The following is a 21,622-nucleotide window of genomic DNA, read 5'->3' on the forward strand; positions in this document are numbered from 1 at the left end:
ATGATTATAAATTCTCCCATTTCTGACTGGGGCACAGACTTGATGAGTTTGACAAAATGAAATACAGCTACGGAATTGTTGAGCAAACTTGAAAACATAGTAGCGATTAGATAGAGATACACATATACTGACAGTATAATTACAAAGTATTGTTTTACAAAGCCATGAATACAATGCAGTTGTCAACATAGGCTATAAATTGAATATCCGATGGCACATTTAATCCTTTAATCTGAGAAGAGATTAATTGATACATGTGAATCAGTAAAGTTTTGAGTCACTTAAATTTTGACGCCATAAACAAGTGCTGGAAGAACTCAGCGGGTCGAACAACATCTGTGGGGGGAAAGGAATTGTCCATGCTTTGGGTTGAGGCGCTGCATCAGGGTTGAGAATGGAGAGGGAATATAGTCAGTTTAAAGAGGAGAGGGAGAGGGGTGAGATAGGATCCAGTAAGTGCTAGGCGGACAAAGAAGGGGTTAAGGATAATGGGTAGATTGAGTGAGGTGTGGAAAGGGGATGATGAAGTTGGGAGCTGAAGCAGGTGGGTGATGGGTGTAAGCAAACAAAGTGGAAATAAAAGGACAGATGGAGGAGCCATGTATGGGTGAACGTGGAGACAACAACAGGAGGGTGATAAATGGGAACACAAAGGCTACCAGTTCTGGAATCTGATAAGTAAGAAAGGTGACAAAGGGAACTTTAGGCAAGCTGGGCAGATGAAACCAGGTGGGGGAGAGGGATCCTGTGGGTGAATTGTGCAGGTAGTAGGTGAATGAAACCTTGAAGGGAGGAGAATGAATATCAGTGATGGAGACTGGAGGGAGGGATAAGGGAAAGGAAATGGAAATGGAAGACCGGAGATGGATTGCATCAATGTGAGAAGAGAAAACAGGAGGTATAGGTTATATGAAATTGGAAACTTCAATTTTCATACCATAGAAACATAGATACATAGAAAAGAGTTGTAGGAGTAGGCCATTCAGCCCTTCAAGCCAGCACGGCCATTCAATATGATCATGACTGATCATCCAGAATCAGTACCCCGTTCCAGCTTCCTTCCCGTATCCCTTGATTCCGTTAGCCCTAAGAGCTATCTCCAACTCTCTCTTGAATACATCCAGTGAATTGGCCTCCTCTGCCTTCTGTGGCAGAGAATTCCACAGATTCACAACTCTCTGGGTGAAAATGTTTTTCCTCATCTCAGTTCTAAATGGCCTATCCCTTATTCTTAAAATGTGACTCCTGGTTCTTGACTCCCCCAACATCGGGAACATTTTTCCTACACCTAGCCTGTCCAATCCCTTAATAATTTTATATGTTTCTATAAGATCCCCTCTCATCTTGCTAAATTCCAGTGAACATAGGCCCAGTCGATCCATTCTTTCATCATTTGTTGGTCCCGCCATCCCAGGAACTAACCTGGTGAACCTACACTGCACTCCCTCAATAGCAAGAATGACCTTCCCCAAACTAGGAGACCAAAACTGCACATACTACTCCAGATGCCCTGTACAGCTGCAGTAGGACCTCTTTGCTCCTATACTCAAATCCCCTCGCTATGAAGGCCAACATGGCATTTGCTATCTTTGCTGCCTGCTGTACCTGCATGCTTACTTTCAGTGACTGATATACAAGGACACCCAGGTGCCTTTGCACCTCCCCTTTTCCTAACTTTACACCATTCAGATAATAATCTTCCTTCTTGTTCTTGCCACCAAAGTGGATAACCTCACATTTATCCACATTATGCTGCATCTGCCCACTCACCTAATCTATCCAAGTCAACCTGCAGCCTCATAGCATCCTCCTCGCAGCTCACACTGCCACCCAGCTTTGTGTCATCCGCAAACTTGGAGATGTTTCATTTAATTTCTTTGTCTAAATCGTTAATATATATTGTAAATAACTGGGGTCCCAGCACCGAGCCTTGCGGCACCCCACTAGTCACTGCCCGACAATCTGAAAAGGACCCGTTAATTCCTACTCTTTGCTTCCTGTCTGCCAACTAGTTCTTTGTTCATGTCAATACCCTACCCCCAATACCATGTGCTCTAATTTTGCCCACTAATCTCCTGTGTGGAACCTTGTCAAAGGCTTTTTGAAAGTTCAGATACACCACATCCACTGGCTCCCCCCTTATCCGTTCTACTTATAACATCCTCAAAAAATTCCAGAAGATTAGTCAAGCTGATTTCCCCTTCATAAATCCATGCTGACTTTGACCGATTCCGTCACTGCTTTCCAAATGCGCTGCTATTCCATTTTTAATAATCGAATCAAGCATCTTCCCCACTACCGATGTCAGGGTAACTGGTCTATAATTCCCTGTTTTCTCTCTCCCTCCTTTCTTAAAAAGTAGGGTTACATTAGTTACCCTCCAGTCCACAGAAACTGATCCAGAGTCCACAGAACATTGGAAAATGATCACAAATGCATCCACAATTTCGAGGGCCACCTCCTTGAATACTCTGTGATGCAGACCATCAGGCCCTGGGGATTTATCTGCCTTCTGTTACAACAGTTTACCTAACACCATTTCCTGACTAATGTGGATTTTCTTCAGTTCGTCCCTCATTGGATTATTGACCATTCAGACAGAATGTGAGGTATTGATCTTCTAATTTGTGTTGGGCATTGTCCTGGCAGTGATAAAGGCCAAGAACAGACAGGTCGGTGTCAGAATGGAAAGGGGAGTTGAAATAGCTTGCAGCCGGGAGCTTGGGAATGGCCAATGCAGGCAGAGGGCAGGTGTTCTGTGATTCAGGACCTTGTCTGCGCTTGGCTTTGCCATTGTGGACTAGGCCACACTGGGAGAATCAAATGCAGGAGATGTTGAATCTTGCGAGGACTTTCTCCTAGTTCATCCATCTCTCTCACATCTGTCCTCAAGATGAGGTCTTACATTCGAAGGAGTCTGAAATGTGCTTCTTTTTCAGGAATCGGGACTTTCATTTAACTGTTTGACAGATCCTATTCTCGCTGCTCTTCCGTACTGTGGACTTCTGCTCTTGCCCCACGCTGCTCCTGACAGAACAGAGGCAGATTTCCCCTAGACCCCACCTTTGTCCTCACCAGCATCTGCATCTGACATATCATCCTTTGCCATTTCCACCAGCTGCACCAAGATCCCACCATGACCACATCTATCTCTCCCCACCCCTTTCCACTTTTCACAAAGATTACTCTCTCAAGTGACACCCCAATCTGCTCATCTCTCCCCACCCACTGACCCCTGGAACTTCCACTTGCAACCAAAGGAGTTGCAACACTTGTTCCTACACCTCAATCATCCGGGGACCTAAATAGCCCTTCCAGGTGAGGCAAAGATTCACTTGTGCCTCCTCCTGCATTCCGTGCCCACCAAGTGTTGTTCTTTACACCAGCGAGACCAAACGCAGGCGAGATGAGCAGCTTGCAAATCATCCTATCATCCTCCAGCAATTGACTCCACCATCATCCCATCCTCCACCCATCTGGTGCCATCTGTTTATTTTCCATCTCTTCCAACTATCATTTATCTGTCTCTTTCCCAACTCCACCCCTCTCATACTTCTACCTGGCTGCATCTGCCCATTAACTCTCTCCCCATCCTCAGTCCACTTATTGGCCACTAGCTCAACCATCCTGCTCTGCAGTCTCATTTCCTGAAATGTCGACACTTCCTTCTCCCAGATGTGTTCCTCCAGCTGTTTGTTTCTTGCTCCAGATCCCAGCATGTACATTCTGTTGTATCTCTAAATGTTGATGCTTGTGGTACTATATTTTACAAATGTACTTACAGAAGTTACCAGAAGCCTGCTTGATGCTGAGAAAACTTCATCACTCTGGAATATGCAAAATCCTTTTGGAGCCTTTGTTCTCTGTTTGTTTAAAGGAAACTGAGACAGGTCTTCCATTGAGAAACTGATGTGAAAGGCCGAAAAAACACTGCACATGTCACAATTAAGGTTGAACGTACAATGCAGAAAACCAGGTAAATTCAGAGGCACGGGCTAGATAATGTAAAGATCAAGTTTAAAAAGATGAAGTTTAAAGGGGGAAGAAAGGAAAGGGTGTCACCAGGAGTTACACATTTTTATTGGCTTGGAAGAGATGAGTTGGAGTAGCTGTGGGCAATGATTCTAAGGCTTTTTTCTTGTTGTTGATAGAATGCTGTAGATTTGTGTTGTGGAGTGGAGACAGATGAAGCTTTCAGATACTTCCTTGATTACCCAATGTGATCAAAGACCTTTCCTGCAGAGCACTGCTGCAAAAGATTAAATTGCTGGGTAGACTCCACAAATGATTCGTTTATAAATGACCCATGGAAGGAGAGATATCTTCTTGTTCCATTATTTCCCACATTTTTCAGAAAGCTCTTACATGTGAAATACTGGAAAGTTAATTTCCAAATCACAGATGCAATTTTGGTGGAGCCAATTTATTCTGAAGTTGAATTGCCCATCTGACATCAGATTGTTATAATTGGGATGTCACAATAGATTTTCCTGCAATATTCTTCCATGGATTTGGGAAATGGGCAGCTCAAGGACTAGTTTGAAGCTATCAGGGTCTAATTTTGATCCAATTCCATTTTGGTTGCTGAGTAACACCCGATATTATGATTGCAGTTTCGCAGTTAGATGGAACATCACTTGTCGGAAGGGGAAATTGAAACAGATGAGTTAAAGAAACAGCTTGCTTTCCCAAATAAGATTTTAGGATTTGAGTTTCAGTACATCGAGTGGAAAGATTTCTCAAGAAAGCAGGTGGAATTTAGTGCACAGTATTATGAAATATAAAGGTAGCAATGATGGTAGATTTTGTTGCTCTCATTGAAGATTGTGTAACCTCCATCATTAAAGTAGCACCCAGAGGAGTTTTCCACATCCAGGTAATGTGCCCAACACTAGTGGGACTCTATAGGGTTTATTGGCTAACCTTTGAAAGTGGGCATGGAGATTTGACGGGGTTAGAGCAAATCCGTGCATTGTTTTGCAGGCAGTGTATTTAACTGGTTCTATCTGCTTGCAGCCAGTATTACCCACACTTTTTGTAGCCTGTAGGCATCAGCAGGGGCTGCATCATGAACAGCAATCACTCTTAAAGGCATCATCTGTTTCATGGAGAAGTGGTGCGTGGTGCTGTAAGAAATGCTGAGAGGATTTAAATTCGTAACTGAGGAATAATTGAATAAATGAGAGAGTGAACACCAAGGAGAGCATGAGAAACAAGAGCAGGTTCAGGCCATATTGCACCTTGAACCTGCTCTAATCTGATATTTGACCTCAGCTTCACTTTCCTGTTGGATCCTCTAAATGCATGACTACCCTGTTATTCGAAAGCCTGTCTATTTCAGTCTTGAATATACTTGATGACTTCAGCATCCATAGGTAACATTTCAGCTTCCATGACAACTCCTGTGGCTCTTTTTACAATAACTTCTATCGAAGGTTTTTATGGTACAAAGAAACTTTGACTCTTGCCTTAAGTTGCTACTTTTTTAACTCTGGACACGAGTCTTCACAGGAGGTTTCCTGATACCAGACAGCTCATCAAGATCCCAACTATCCATGACAAAATGGTATATTTCATATCTAACCATTCAAAGTCTTGAGCTGCCACACAGAGGTTTGGCCTCCGAGCAGTAGATAACCCATCTCAGGGTTGGCTGCTTGTGGTGGCTCACTCATTGTTGCCTTACTCAAAGTTTTCCTCCATGTATTTTCCAACCTCCAAGCTATCCGCAGTCTCATTAATTAGCTTTTCATGGTCTTCGACCCTCACTGAGGAAGCATCTTGCAGAAATGTCAGAATAGTCCAAAGCAAATGGAAGGCCCAAGGGTGGGCAGTTTAATTTCATATTAATTATTCAATGATTCAATTAGTAATATAATTGGAAAGCTTAATTTCTGATTTGGCTGTTTTTATATTATTTGGAAGAAGATTATGCACAGGTGATCGGAATGACCACATTCATCAGGTGGTGGCATGTATATCACTCTTTCAGAAGACCTGATGGCTGCCCGAGGGCTTCCTCAGAACTGTTGATGTGCTTATGGTACAGATGATGTGCTCTACAATACTCCTTGTGGCATCATTGATCTCACAATGTGGCAGAATTTCATATTGTGACTGATTTCGAGGTTGGTTAGGCTTGAGAGTGGCTGGGTCTGAAAATGGGGTCTGAAATAAAGGCAATTAATTACAAAAGTGCGAAGGCAGTATTAGCAAAAGTGGAGTGGGAGAATAGATTAAAAACCGACAATTATAGATAAACAGTGGCAAACGTTTAAGGAGATATTTTATAACTCTTAGCAAAGATATATTTTATCGTGAGATAAAGACTCCAAGCGAAGGATCCATCTGCGCAAATTAAAGAGTGCCATCGCAGTGAAAGCAAAGGTTTACAATGTTGTGTAGGTTAGTAACTGCCCAGAGCACTGGGAACATTTTAGAACGTAACAAAGGATGACTGCAAAAACGGAGAGGTAAAATAGATTATGAAAGTAACCAGCCAAGAACTATCCAACCAATTCCTAATAGTTCCAGCAAGTTTATAAAAAGGAAGATAATTGAGGTAGTTGTTGGAGACTGTTAAATTAGTATTAAGAAATACGAAAAAAGTCAGAGATTTTAAACAATTATTTTATATCCGTCTTCATTGCACAAGAAATTGAACACTTCCCAATGATTGTAGAAAGTAACAAACGTGACAGAGGAACTTATTACAATTAGAACATAGAGCATAGACCCAGAGTCCAGCAGAGGAATAGATCCTTCAGCCCACAATATCCGTGCCAAACATGATGCCATGTGAAACTAATCTCCTCTGCCTGCACTTCATCCAAACCCCTCCATTCCCAGAATATCCATATGCATATCTAGAAGCCTCTTCAATACGCCCTGGTGCTTGCCTCAACCACCACCCCTGACAGCATGTTCTAGACACCCTCCATCTCTGTGTAAAGAAACGTAAATGAATGAAAGATACGGCATGGAAAGAGGTCCTCCAGCTCACCGAGTCCACGAGGAACCATCGATTACCCGTTCACACTGATTCCATATTATCCTACTTTATCATCCACTCCCTACACACAATGGGCAATTTATAGAGGCCAATTAACCACACGTGTTTGGCATATGGGCAAAACTGGAGCTCCCGGAGACCTGTCTAAAAGCTTCTTAAATGCCACTACCACTATAATCCCATGTGATTATAGGACAAATTCCACATAGACAGCACCGAAGGACAGAATCAAACTCGGGACTCGGGCAAAGGTTCCACCAGTTAAAGGAGATTTGCAGGATAGGTTGCACCTTGGACAGCACAAGGTGCAACCTATCCTGCAAATCTCCTTTAACAGCCCCTCTTTGCTTAAAGCTGTTCCCTCTAGTCTTTAACATTTTTATCCTGGGCAAAAGGTTCTGACTATCTACCCTATCTCTGCCTCTCATAAATTTATATGCTTCTACCAGGTCACCCTCAGCCTCCGACACTCCTGGGAAAACAAGCCAAGCTCATCCGATCCCTCCTTACAGCTAATGACCTCTAATCCAGGCAGAATTCTAGTAATCCACTTCTGCATCCTCTCCAAAACCTCCACATCTTTGCTGCAGTGGGGCGACCAGAACTCCACATAATACTCCAAATGCAGACTAACCTAAATCCAAAAAGCTGCAGCACGAATTCCTGACTTTTATAAGGGGCATATGTAAAAGAGATGTGTGGGGCAAGTGTGGTGGGTGCCTTGAACGTACTCCCAAGAGTGGTAGTGGCATTTAAGAAGCTTTTAGACAGGTCTGTGGATTTACAGTGAATGGAAATATACTGCTCATGTGCAAGCAGATTAGACTAGCTTATCTTGGTGTCATGTTCAGAATGAACACCAAGGGCTGAAGGGACTGTTCCTGTGCAGTACTATTCTATGCTTTATGGTCTGTTAAATGGATAGAGATAAATAGTGGTGTTGTAAATATCATTTGAGTGCCCTGGCTTAAACGGATCACAGATTGTAAGTATTACAGCAGGTAGTCAGGAAGGCAGACAGGATGTTGGACTTTATTGCAAAAGTGATGGAGTGTAGAACAGATATAAAGGCTTCAGACAAAGTACAGAAGAAATTCACCAAAATGATTCCAGTGATAAGAGACTGTTGTTATATGTAAGGTCTACAGAAACCTAGGGTGTTCTCCTTAAAACAAAGAAGGCTGTGTGGGATTGATAGAGATATTTAAAAAAACATTTGGCATAGACAGAGAAAAACTAATCTGTCTGGTGGAGGGATCAAGATCTTGAGACAAAGAATGAAGATATTTTCAAAAGAATCAGAAGTAATATGTGAAAAAAATTATTTTACAAAGTAAGTGTTTTGGGTCAGGAAGGTACTTCCAGCAAGATTAGTGAAGGAAGGTTCAAATGTACCATTCAAAAGACAGCTGGAAAATGGTGTGAAAATTAGATTTTGGAGGGTTTTGGACCGAGGGCAGAGGAAGTGGATTAGTCTGTTGTCTAATTGGTGTGGACTTGATGAACTGAAAGGGTTCCAGTGCTGTAACCATTCTGTGATAAAGTAGAAAGGTCTGATTATAAATACATTAGGCTTTAGTGTGACCACATCTGGAGTACTGCGACAGTTTCCATTTCTTATCAAAGAAGGATATTTTGATGTTGGAGGCATTTCAGAAAAACTTCACTTCATTGTTGCCTGGGATGAAAAGGTTTTCATATGAGGAAATATAGATCAGGCTGAACCTACACTCTCTAAAAGTTTGGACGAAGGGAGGTGACATTACTTAAATAAATAACATTCTGAGATGGATTGAGGAGGTTGAGGCTCAGAATGTTTCTCCTCCTGTTTTATTAAATGGGATAACTAGCTCCAGGAACACAAGCCCCCTTTGAGTTATACAACACAGAACCAAGCCCTTCGGCCCATGTCAAGCAAGATGCCCCATCTACGCTAGTCCCATCTGCCATATCTCTCTAAATCTTTCCTATCCATGTACCTGTCCAAATGTCTTTTAAATGTTGTTACAGTACCTGCCTCAACTATCTCCTCTGGCAGCCCCCCTCACCTTAAACCTCTGGTTCTTGATTTCCCCACTCTGGGTAAAAGACTGTGCATTCACCCTTTCAATTCCCCTCATGATTTTATACACCTCGATAAGATCACCCCTCGGCCTTCTGCATTCCAAGGAATAAAGACCCAGCCTGTCCAACCTCTCTCGAGAGCTCAGGCCATCAAATCGTGACAACATCCTCATAAATGTTCTCTGCACTTTTTCCAGCTTCACGATTCTCTCCTCACCTCCCCCCCCCAATTCCTCCCAACAGTCCAAAATCCAAAAATCCAAAATCCAAAATAGCTTTATTTGTCATTCGTTCAGAACGAGATTACTTAGCCAGCAGTACAAAAACACAAGACACAACCCCAACACAAACATCCATCACAGTGACTCCAAACACCCCCTCACTGTGATGGAGGCCAAAAACTTCCCCTCTCTCTTCCCCCATGCCCCTCCCACGTACAGACAACTCGACCCCTACCGAGGCGACCGACCCGCACAGCCCCCGCAAGGAGATGGAAAGTCCACGCGGCCGAGCCGCACCGGGCGATGGAAAGTCCCATGGCCGCGCCGCGCTGTTCAGTCCCGCGGCCGAGCCGCACCGGGCGCTGTTCAGTCCCGCGGCCGCGCCGCACCGGGCGATAGAAGGCCCCGCGGCCGAGCCGCACCGGGCGATAGAAGGCCCCGCGGCCGCACCGGGCGCTGTTCAGTCCCGTGGCCGTGCCACACCGGGTAATGGAAGGCCCCGCGGCCGAGCCGCACCGGGCGATGGAAGGCCCCGCGGCCGCGCCGGGCGATAGAAGGCCCCGCGGCCGAGCCGCACCGGGCGATAGAAGGCCCCGCGGCCGCACCGGGCGCTGTTCAGTCCCGTGGCCGCGCCGCACCGGGCGATGGAAGGCCCCGAGGAAGAGACCTAAAAAAAGAAAGATTCCCCCCCCACACATACACCCCCCCCCCACACATACACGCCCCCCCCACACATACACGCCCCCCCCCCACACATACACAACCAAAACAAAACACCCCAACACCAACACACAAACAAAAAAGGACAAAGAGACTGCCAGCGAGCCTCAGCCATTAGGCACCGCCACACACTTGGAACATTTGTACTGACCTGCAAATCTTTGGGATATAGCAGGAAATCAGAGCGTCCAGTATAGTCCACATAGTCAGAGAGATAACATTTAAACTCAGAGCGTCCAGTATAGTCCACATAGTCAGAGAGATAACATTTAAACTCCACACAAACAGCACCCAAATTCAGGAATGAACCTGAATCACTGACATTGTGAGGCAGAGGCTCCTGGAGCTGCACCACTGTGCTGCCCTAGTTGCATGGCACAATGGCACAGCAATTAGTGCTGTTACTGCACAGTTCAATGCTAACCTTTAAGTTGGTCTGTGTTGAATTTACATGTTTTTCAGTAATGGCAAGGTTTCTCTTCAAGTGCTTTTGTTTCTTCACACATCCCAAAGATGTGCTCATTGGTCAGTTAACTGTCTACTGCAAATTACTCTGAATGTCAGTAGGAAGCAAGGGAATTGAGGGGAATGGGCGAACAGTAAAGAACAAGTTACAAGGAAATAAGGGGGGGGGAGGGAGAGGGTTGTGTGGTGGGAGTGAGGTTAATGGAAATGCTTTGAAATGTGATGGACTAAATGTTCTTCTGTGGCATAAGGAAATGTGATGAAAATATAATGAGATTTCATGTGGAGGCCTTTTGACAAGTTGGTCCTCTGAAAAACAAGACTTTTCGGATGTTTCAAGAAACAAGATATTATAGGTTTAGATCTAAGTTATGGAAGGGACCTTTCTTTTTACATGGTTCTCTTTCTACAGATGCTGCCTGACCTACTGAGTGTTTCCAACGTTTACTGTTTTTGTTTCAAATTTCCAACATGTGCAGTTTTATTTGTTAATTGTCAAAGCAAATGCAATCAGATCAGGTTAGAAGCAAAACATTGGGTTAAAAAAAAAGATATTGCTATAATTCAATTTTTAGCATAATCTTTGGGTTATTGGAAATGTTGCAGTTTAATTTTGTTCAAATATAAATTCCAAAAATGTTTTATTTTGATATTTCTATAACTTTCTCTGCACTCCCCCACTCCATTCTGAGCCTAGCAACCTCCAAGCAGTTACAAGCTATTTTATATACTACCAATCACTGGTGCGTTCAGGTCAATATTTGATGCTTTTAAAGGTACTGATGAAAACGTCCACATGTAACACTCGCTGGAGACAAGGAGTCTGTAGAGACTCATGCAATTGTCAACAAGACTCTGAAAGACTGCCTTAATTTTCTTCAACACAAACGTAAAGGTAAAAATACACACTTCCGTACACATTTGTGACAATCCTTTTATTAAGCCATGCAATAACTATAAACAATAATGGTAATAAATGTTTTAACATCATTTATCATAATCATTATAGCTCCACCCGAAGCAATGAAAGAGGTTACTCCATCCGACACACCAGTTCATTTCCCTTTTCCATTAAGGTTGACGGCAGCAGGAACCATAAGGAGTGTGGAGGAGCATTAGATGAGAAATAAACCCCTGTGATATGTGTGAAGCCTGAGAAGAGCACATATATAAAAAAGATGAAGGGAAATACAGCCAATGGAATAAAACACAAGACTGATATGGAAATCTGTGGAAGAGAGCATCCAAATCTCAGTAATATCTGGTTTAAAATACAACTTAAACTTGGCTAAATCAAATTGCATTAAGTCGCTGTCACTGAGTTCAGCTGGTGTTCATCAGATGGGATTGTTGCTGTAAAGTTGAATGTTATTAGCCATTTCTGGGTTGCTTTACACCATTCAGAAATTGACCGGCATATCCTACTGAAATCCGGATCCCAATTCAATTTCCATGTCAGAAGTTCACAGAATGCCATATTTCCCAACTTCATAGGGTGTTGGAAGGAGACAAGTATTTATGTTTTTGGACCCTACAAATCCAGATATGTATTTTGCTGCTTGAGATTCTTGCACTGAGTAACTTTACACCAAATCTATTCATTTATTTTCTCAACTCGGTTTGGCTTGGAGTTCTTAAGTCCAGTTAGCAATTGGTCTACCAGTGAAATGGAATCTTTCAGGTATCTGATATCAAATTTTAACAATGGCAGCACCTGCAGTGAATAGGAATCTGGGTAGCTACAGACCTGATTCCGTTTCAAATCTCTGGCTGTTCTACAGTTGAGATATTGTTACCTAGAAATGCTATTGTTCCCTCAGCACACGTTAGAAAGGCTGTGGTCTGGTGTTGTGATGTGTGGTGTGGTCAGTGAGGGGGAAGGGCCGTGGGAATGGGAATGGGAAAGGGCAGCAGCGAATGCTTTATCTCACCGGCCCACACCAGCAGTCACAACAGATTGGGTGTTACACACTTTCAATTACATAAATGTGCAGGAACCTGTGATGGAAGTGAAGAAGGGAGAGAGACAATGGGAGGGACTGAACCAAAGACTAATACATTGTGGAGAGAGGTGAGAGAAATTGGAGGTCAAGAGTTGTCGTTGAGTGGTAGAGGTGGTGAGGTGTGTGGGGTGGAGAGGTTGGTGTTGGGGATAATGGATATCATTACATTAGTTGGTATGGGGACTGCGATTGCCTTCATTGTGGGTGAAGCAATTGGTTGAGGGGAAATCGCTGTCTTTGGATGGGTTGATAGGTCACGGGCTTCAGGAGATGAAATATGTGTTGGTAAAACAAGGAACTGTAGATGCTACAAGATGGGGGTTGGTGTTGTGTTATTATTGGAATTGTATGTCCAAAAGACCGGGATATTTATGTCCATCCAATGTCATGTGAAGTAGCATTGGCTGGGGAATAACGACACTCAATGAACTTCAAAATGGAAACCAAGTTAGGATCGTATTACAACAGGAAATGCCAGTCAAAATTTCTGAATAACGTGAAACAACCCAGAAATGGCCAATAGCATGTTCCACTTGGAGAAACATGGACATTTTCAATTAGTGGAGTTATGCAACTGTGTGAAGTGATTGTTTTAATTTCTTATCAGTAAAGAAAATTAAACTGATTCCAAGTTCAAGTCAGCCATTGGCATATCCCACTGAGATTTGCAGCATTCCAAACTGCACACAAACTAATCTGAAAATGGGCCTTTAGCCAACATAAGTGACACTTTTCAGCTCATTGCGTAGACTGAGCCAAATGTTATCGTGCTTCTGGAGAGGATGCCACTTGTACGAGATCTAATTAAAATACAAACAGTGCCGTTAGTTATCCACAAATCGCTGCTCTTTCACAGCAATGTTTTAGTTTAGTTTAGAGATACAGTGCGGAAACAGGCCCTTCGGCCCACCGGGACCGCGCCGACCAGTGAGCCCCGCACATTAACACTATCCTACGCACACTAAGGACAATTTTTACATTTACCAAGCCAATTAATCTACATACCTGTTCGTGTTTGGAATTAGCACATAAGGAAACACTCGCTTGGGCCTCTGGTCTTTACTGTGGAAGAATTACTCTACCTAGTTTTTAAATTACTTTGAATTTAATTCAGTTTGGATTCCTGCAGAGACCCTGGCAGAAACATTTATGTGGTGTACAACAAGCACATTCTATCCATTTAATTGGATACTCGACCAAGTGGACCCGTTGGGCCCAAACATCTCCTGCATTGGTGCAGCACCCTCACTCCCCCTCCCCTCTCCCCCCTCCCCTCTCACCCCTCCCCTCTACCCCCTCCCCCTCCCCTCTCCCCGCCCCTCCCCCTCTCCTCCTCCCACCCCCTCCCTCCTTCCCATCTCCTCCCTCCCCCTCCCTCCCTCCTCCCTCTCCCCTCCCCCCTCCTCCTCCCTCCACCCCCCCTTCCTAGGAGATAGATTTAAACTTTAAAATGTGAATAACTTTAAACGTTTAACACCGATTTCAATGAAACTTCTTCCATTAGCGTCAAAAGGACGATGGTGAGTAAGGTGGGCCTAAATTTATTGCGCTATCATGTACCGTTTTGGCTATAGTTCAGGAACAAACAAACAAACAAACAAACAAATGAGAGTTTTAATATATAGATGTGCAAGATTGGGCGGGTTTGGAATGGGTTTCTGGACAGGTGTTTCTTATTCCAGTTTAATTCCGCATGATATATGATCTTGTCTGATAGAGGCCATAAATCAATAAAAATAAGATCAGAATACCAGCAAAAGAAATTTATTAAATTCATGTACATTGTACAGCGAGTAGTATCAGGTGGGGTGTCAAACATGTGGCCAATCATATAAAAGATTGTCCCAGAGCAAGTTATATTATTGCTCCGCGAGTAATGCAAAATGTATTATCTTAGTGCTAAAGCACAGGCATGTGTGCCTAAGTATGTCCCATTAAAAGTATAAAATGTAACTGTCTTGCCTTCTTTGTTCAAAACAGGGGCTGATTATGTTCAGGAAATACAGACCGTGGAGCACACAGGAGAGGGAAATTAAATTCTGTCTTAGTTTTTATAACAAGATACGCTTATTAATTTTGTAGAAGCAAAAGACCTGGTTTAAATATAATATTTTTCTAAAATAATCCATCCCTTTAGTATATAAAAGGTGTATGGAATACAACAATGTTTGGTATGAAAGTGCAGCCAATTCATAGATAATTTCCTTAAGCAAGCCACAGTGAACAAAATTTATCAAGAACCAAAATACTAAATGCTGCAGAAATGATCAATATAAATATGCAAATCTCAATAGTTTTTCTTTTCTTCGGCTGATTCAGCTGTAGGGGCATCAGGAATAATTATGATTACTATGGGAAAATTTATTATTGGAAGCAAACATGATTTTTTTAAATTGAGACCTTGATTTTCTATTGACCAATGTGACTTTTTCTATTTGGGAAGTGTGATGTTTTTTTTGTCATGTATTCTAAAGATAGATTGTTGTCTTAATATTTTTGGAAAGTCCAAAAGTTTATAATAAAAGTGTAATTATAAAGGAAGGATTGGTGTTTCTGGGCCAGAAATCGGTTGAGTGAAAATGGCGTTAGGGCCACAATCTTGGGATTTCCTGGTCAATCTTAAACCATGGACTCCACAATGTGAATGGAATATCACAGACCGACAGGCAGTAACTCGAATGAAGTTCCAAGGATATTATTATCTTTTCTTACTTTCAATAAACTTAGAGGAACGTCTGATAGAAACTTACTAACAAACAAATCGGACATTCTCTGTGGAATTCCCTGCCACAAAAGGCAGTGGAGACCAATTCACTGGATGTATTCAAGAAAGAGTTAGGGCTAATGGAATCAAGGGATATGGGGAGAAAGCAGGAACGGAATACTGATTTTGGAGGATCAGCCATGATTATATTGAATGGCAGGTGCTGGCTCGAAGGGCAGAATGGCCTGCTCCTGCACCTAATTTCTATGTTTCTATGACATTTGAACAACAAGTGAACCATTTAAAAATGGTCAATCAGTGGATGCCATTGGGTTGGTTATTTTTAGAGGTGAGAAAATCAAATGTGATGGACAGGGACTTTAGGTACTGGTTCAGTAACTGCAGAGAATTCTTTTCATACCCTCCCAAGCATGCGCGCAACCCACCAGTTGCATGGCATAATAACTCGGCAGATGACACGACAGCCCCGGTAATTGTACGGGTAGGGCATGTAGCCACCGAGAGGCTCACAGACTCGTTGGCAATGCTGGTGTCCACGGCGGCATTCGGCACAGCAGAATCCATTGTGATCAAGTGAAGGGTCGAAATAGGCGCCGTTCGCCCGCTGCAAAAACACACATACATTAAATCTTCTTGAGTTTTAGGTAAATATGTGCAAAATTCTCAGGCTGAAAATTCTGTACACAGGGAAAATAAATATGAAATCAAAAATCTCATGTCTGACTGCACACTGTGCCATTTGTTTCTCGTTATAAATTCTTATGATCACATTTATTAAGGGAAATCTCAATGCAACTTGTCACATTGCAATTATACTCATCCACTTATGGTAGTGCAGCAGCATTTCAATATTATGCCTTCCTGGACTTGAACTTACATTTCGAGAGACACTCTCATCCGGCAGAGGAATAATGCAGAGGGGTAGTTGTCAATAAAATGAGGTAAGGAGAGGGGTGGCGCAAGAGTTAGCACGTGTTAAGTGGATTCCAGAGAATAGGGGTCGATGGGCAAATAAAGTCATTTGGGGGATAGATGCAAAAAGTTGGAGTAACTCAGGCAGCATCTCTGGAGAGAATGAATGGTGACATTTCAGGTCGAGACCCTCCTTCAGACTGAGAATCAGAAGAGAGGGAGACATAGAGATATGGAAGGATAAGGTGTGAAATTGAGAGATCAAAGGGGATGCGGATCAAGGAATATGTAGAATGGATCATTGTTAGCTGAGGGGTAGGTGACAATGAGGCATACAATCAGTAAAACTGTGATTTATATGGGGGAATTGAAGGGTAGAGGTAGCAAGAGAGGCTGGGAGGTAATAAATGGAGAACAAGAGGTGCAGATTCTGGAGTCTGAAAAGAAATAAGGGTTAAGAGTGATATTAAATAAGGTGGAATGGTAGCAGATGGTAACAACAGAGGGATGAGAGGGTTGTGCAGTAGGGCTGGCGACAAAGGAAACTGAGTAGGAGAACTGTTTGATGATGGACAAATTAAGTAGGTGGGGGAATGGAAACAGGGTGACTGTAACCTGGAGGGTAAGGTAGGAAGAAGGGTTGTGAGAGAACACCAGCATAGATAGGAGGAAAGGGAAAGGGACAGAGGGAGCATGGGTGACATGAAAGTGGAACATTGCCATTGTGTTGTAGACTACCCAGGTAGAATATGAGGTGCTGTTCCTTTCATTTGTGCTTGTCCTCACTCTGGCAGTGGAGCAGTCCGAGGACAGACAGTTCAGTGCGGGAATATGAAGGGGAATTAAAATGGCTTGAAACCAGATGATCAATATGGCTATAGTGGACAGAGTGTAGGTGGTTGGCAAGCAGTTGCCTATTCTTTATTTGGTCTCACTGATGTAGAGGAGGCCTCAACAAAAATACTGAATAACATATGTTGGAGGATGTACAGGTGAATCTCTGCCTCATCTGGAAGCGCAGATTAGGTCCAAGGATGTCCTAGAAACTACTAACATATTAGCATCTGAATACTGAACTGCCATGTTTTGACCCACCTCTGTCAGTGTTGATTATGGAACTTTTAACCCATTAGATTAAGTGCCATGTATTATTATCATCAACTGTAATTCTCCATCTTAGATGATAGATGATTATTTTTAAGTTTATCTGTGTAAGACATTAGTCAGAGTGGAACTGTGCAAAGTGGGAGAGGCTAGAGCAGAATAATTTCAAAAGGGCAAAGCTTATCTGCCGATCTTCATTTTTCTTTCAATTTGTCATGTCCACACACAATAACGCACAAGTCAATATAATTTACAACTAACGAGACAATCCAGTATCCCTTTATCTGTTCTAGGAAGCAAAGGAAATCACTTTTTCTTTTGCAAGAATTCATCCATTATTTCTTAAGGGTGATTTTTTCCACTTCAAAATGATCTTAAATTACGTTCTCTTTCCTTTTACAAATGCATTGGTTTAAGGAAAAGCAAAGTTGTTGAATGGGTTGATTTGCTAAACTTGAAATAAGTATAAAACAAAAGCATTTGTTGAAAAAACAATAGGTATAGCTCTGGCAGCAGAGAAGTATACCTGTCAAGCCACAATGCTTCAACTTCCCAGCTCATATCAAAATAGCTGTTAACAATGGTTTTATTCAGTGCACAGTAACAGTGAAAGTGGGGTTGCTTTCTTCAGTCTCCTGGTAAATAACCTTGCCTTCCCTTCATCAATGAAAGCATCTTTCAAGCACAGATTCCTCCCTGCTGTTATTCAGCCCTTGCATGTACCTCTCATCTGCTAAGAATAAATTCCTGATTCTTTCAATCTATTCAATTGTGATCCTTGTGCTTTTTTAAAATTTATCTACACTCTTACTGCAGCTGTAACACTATATATTGCACTCTGGTTATTTTCTCGTTTGCACTACCTGATTTACTCGCAGATGCTGTGATTTGTTTGATTAGCAAGCAAAACAAAGTTTATTGCTGTATTATGTTACACTTGAATAGAATAAATCAATATCAATGACAATCAATACCAATACCAATATTACTGTGATCAATGGTCTCCTAATTGTCCTGACAAATGTACTACTAGATCATCTCCTTGCTTGGCAGCATTGGATCAAAAGCATGTCTCCATTCCAGTAACACAGAAGCAGGAAACCCCATTCATTCCCTTGGCCTTTGTTGCTGCTTTCTTATTTCATGGGTTTTTGATTAGCAAGTTGTTGAAAGATTACAGAAGATGGGAGAGAGTGTTGAGTTCAGTATACACTCAACTCCCATGATCTTATTAAATGGTAAAGCAGGCTCAAGTGGCCTGCTCCTGCTCCTAATTGGAATGTTCATATATCTGTTCTGAATATGTAAACTTCAGTTAATTTTCCTGGATGACCTCAAGGACCTGCAGGTGATGGAACCTTGAGCAAAACACGAAGTGCTGGAGCAACTCAGCAGGTCAGGCAACAACTGTGGAGGAAATGGACAAACAAAGTTTTGGGTCAGGATCCTTCAGACTGATTGTAGAAAGCAGGAAAAGAGAGGTGGGGGTTGGATAAAAACCCACCAAATGATAGGTGGATACAGATGAGAGGGGTTCTGGAGTTCCTATTTTTTGTGTGATAAGATACTTGGTGACTTCATTTTCTGGCATTCATTTTATACTCTAATTGTGCGATGATGTGGGATGGACCACCAAAGAAAATACTTCCCTCTAATAATTCTTTAGGTATCAGATTATATCATGTTTTTCTTTCTCTCCTGCCTAGGCTATCCCTCAGGATTGAGAATGATTTTCTCTTCCATTTCAGTTTTTTTTTGTGCTCTTGGATGTCTGATGAGGTGGACATGGCTTCAAAAGATGTGGATGGGATAGGAGGTGCCACAACGGGGCAGGTTGATAGGTGGTTTGAGGCTTTATTTTGCTGCTCATCAGGGCTCTTTAGGGACACTTTAGAGACTCTTTAGGGACTCAGGATTCTCAATATTATCCTAATGTTCCGTCTCCACCTTGACCAGTCATGGGCCACACTTCCCAGCGTCAACTAGAATGCTGCATTTTTCCAGAGGCTTTGAGCACATACTTGAATCTTGTCTCTGCCTGCCTGATCCTTTCTTCCCATGACATACGCAAGGGGGTACATGCCTAATCGGTACAACCAGATCTATTGTTAACCAGACTATTACTCAGTATGTGATTCTGCAGTGGGAGTGATTGGTGGCTTCTTCAGAAGCTTAAATCTGGAGCTCTTTGTTTCCTTGTGCACTCCTAGAATCTTGCAGGACATCATTTAGTCATAGTTTCTGCTTAAATGTACCCTGCTGGTTTCAAACTAAGTAAGGTAGACCTTGTCCTCTTATCTTTCATTTCTGAAAATAAAAAAATGTTTCTATAATTTAAACTATCACTGAGAATGATGATTCATGCATGATATTTCAGCAAATGTGTGTTATATTCCACTTCTGAAGTTTGGTTTCATTAACTTCACGTTATAGATAGTTATCTTTCTGCCACAATATTTGGCATTTAAGTCATGCAACCAAGGGTGAACTTTTATCTGCCAGCCGGATTGAACAGAATGTTATCTTTTTTTTTGCATATAGTAGACATGTGCGTTATTTTCATGAGACTGTTAATATCTGAAGGAATATTTGAAAGATAATGAACTGAATGTATCGGATTTGAGTGAATGACAAATCAAATGGCAAACATTTCCTCTGGAAGATTGTGCCTCTTTAGCCTTCAGCCTGAATATAAGCTGTTGCCTGAAATCGAGGAAGATCCTGAATTTCAATAACATACTAATTCCCATCTGAAGACTATTAGGAATGTTATATTCTCTGAGGATAGACACAAAAAGCTGGAGTAACTCAGTGGGACAGGCATCATCTCTGGAGAGAAGGAATGGGTGACATTTTGGGTTGAGACCCTTCTTCAGAGTCTCTCCAGAGATGCTGCCTGTCCCGCTGAGTTACTCCAGCTTTTTGTGTCTATCTTCGGCCACAGTTTAAGAATAAGGGGTAGGCCATTTAGAACAGAGATGAGGAAAAACTTTTTTAGTCAGAGAGTTGTGAATCTGTGGCATTCTCTGCCTCTACTGAATACATTCAAGAGAGAGCTAGATAGAGCTCTTAAGGATAGCGGAGTCAGGGGGTATGGGGAGAAAGCAGGAATGGGATACTGATTGAGAATGATCAGCCATGATCACATTGAATGGCGGTGCTGGCTCGAAGGGCCGAATGGCCTACTCTTGCACCTATTGAAAAAAACCCCCAAAAAAACCCCAGCATCTGCAGTTCCTTCCTAAACATGTTAATGGCAGGCAGTGACTAGTGGGGTACCGCAAGGCTCAGTGCTGGGACCCCAGTTATTTACAGTGTATATTAATGATTTGGACGAGGGAATTGAATGCAACATCTCTAAGTTTGCGGATGACACGAAGCTGGGTGGCAGTGTTAGCTGCGAGGAGGATGCTAGGAGGCTGCAGAGTGACTTGGATAGATTAGGCGAGTGGGCAAATGCATAGCAGATGCAATATAATGTCGATAAATGTGAGGTTATCCACTTTGGCGGCAAGAACAGGAAAGCAGAGTATTACCTGAATGGTGACCGATTGGGAGAAGGGGAGATGCAACGTGACCTGGGTGTCATGGTGCACCAGTCATTGAAAGCAAGCATGCAGGTGCAGCAGGCAGTGAAGAAAGCGAATGGTATGTTGGCATTCATAGCAAGAGGATTTGAGTTTAGGAGCAGGGAGGTTCTGCTGCAGTTGTACAGGGCCTTGGTGAGACCGCACCTGGAGTATTGTGTGCAGTTTTGGTCTCCTAACCTGAGGAAAGACGTTCTTGCCTTAGAGGGAGTACAGAGAAGGTTCACCAGATTGATCCCTGGGATGGCGGGACTTTCATATGAGGAAAGACTGGATAGACTGGGCTTGTACTCGCTGGAATTTAGAAGACTGAGGGGAGATCTTATAGAAACATATAAAATTCTTAAGGGGTTGGAGAGGCTAGATGCGGGAAGATTGTTCCCGATGTTGGGGGAGTCCAGAACCAGGGGTCACAGCTTAAGGTTAAGGGGGAAGTCTTTTAGGACCGAGATGAGAAAACATTTCTTCACACAGAGAGTGGTGAGTCTGTGGAATTCTCTGCCACAGAAAGTAGTTGAGGCCAGTTCATTGGCTATATTTAAGAGGGAGTTAGATGTGGCCCTTTTTGCTAAAGGGATCAGGGGGTATGGAGAGAAGGCAGGTACAGGCTACTGAGCTGGATGATCAGCCATGATCATATTGAATGGCGGTGCAGGCTCGAAGGGCCGAATGGCCTACTCCTGCACCTATTTTCTATGTTTCTATGTTTCTATGTTATATTCTCTTACAGCTTGGTTGTGAGTGTTAAGGGCCTGTCCCACTTAGGCGATTTTTTAGGCGACTGCCGGCGACTGTCAGTCGTAGCAAAT

General features: G+C 42.7%; 1 protein-coding gene across 2 annotated transcripts in view; it reads right to left on the reverse strand.

Annotated features, from left to right (window-relative positions):
- Nucleotides 1–14,243: 14,243 nt before the first annotated feature.
- Nucleotides 14,244–21,622, reverse strand: part of tnmd (tenomodulin) — a 125,663-nt gene continuing 118,284 nt past the window's right edge. For both annotated transcript variants that reach the window (XM_078411937.1, XM_078411938.1), the window contains one exon: nucleotides 14,244–15,814. In XM_078411937.1, coding sequence (XP_078268063.1) covers nucleotides 15,605–15,814 — 210 coding nt within the window. In that variant the 3' untranslated portion in view covers nucleotides 14,244–15,604. The remainder of the gene's footprint in view (nucleotides 15,815–21,622) is intronic.

The sequence above is a fragment of the Rhinoraja longicauda genome, chromosome 15 (genome assembly GCF_053455715.1).
Source record: "Rhinoraja longicauda isolate Sanriku21f chromosome 15, sRhiLon1.1, whole genome shotgun sequence".
NCBI lineage: Eukaryota > Metazoa > Chordata > Chondrichthyes > Rajiformes > Arhynchobatidae > Rhinoraja > Rhinoraja longicauda.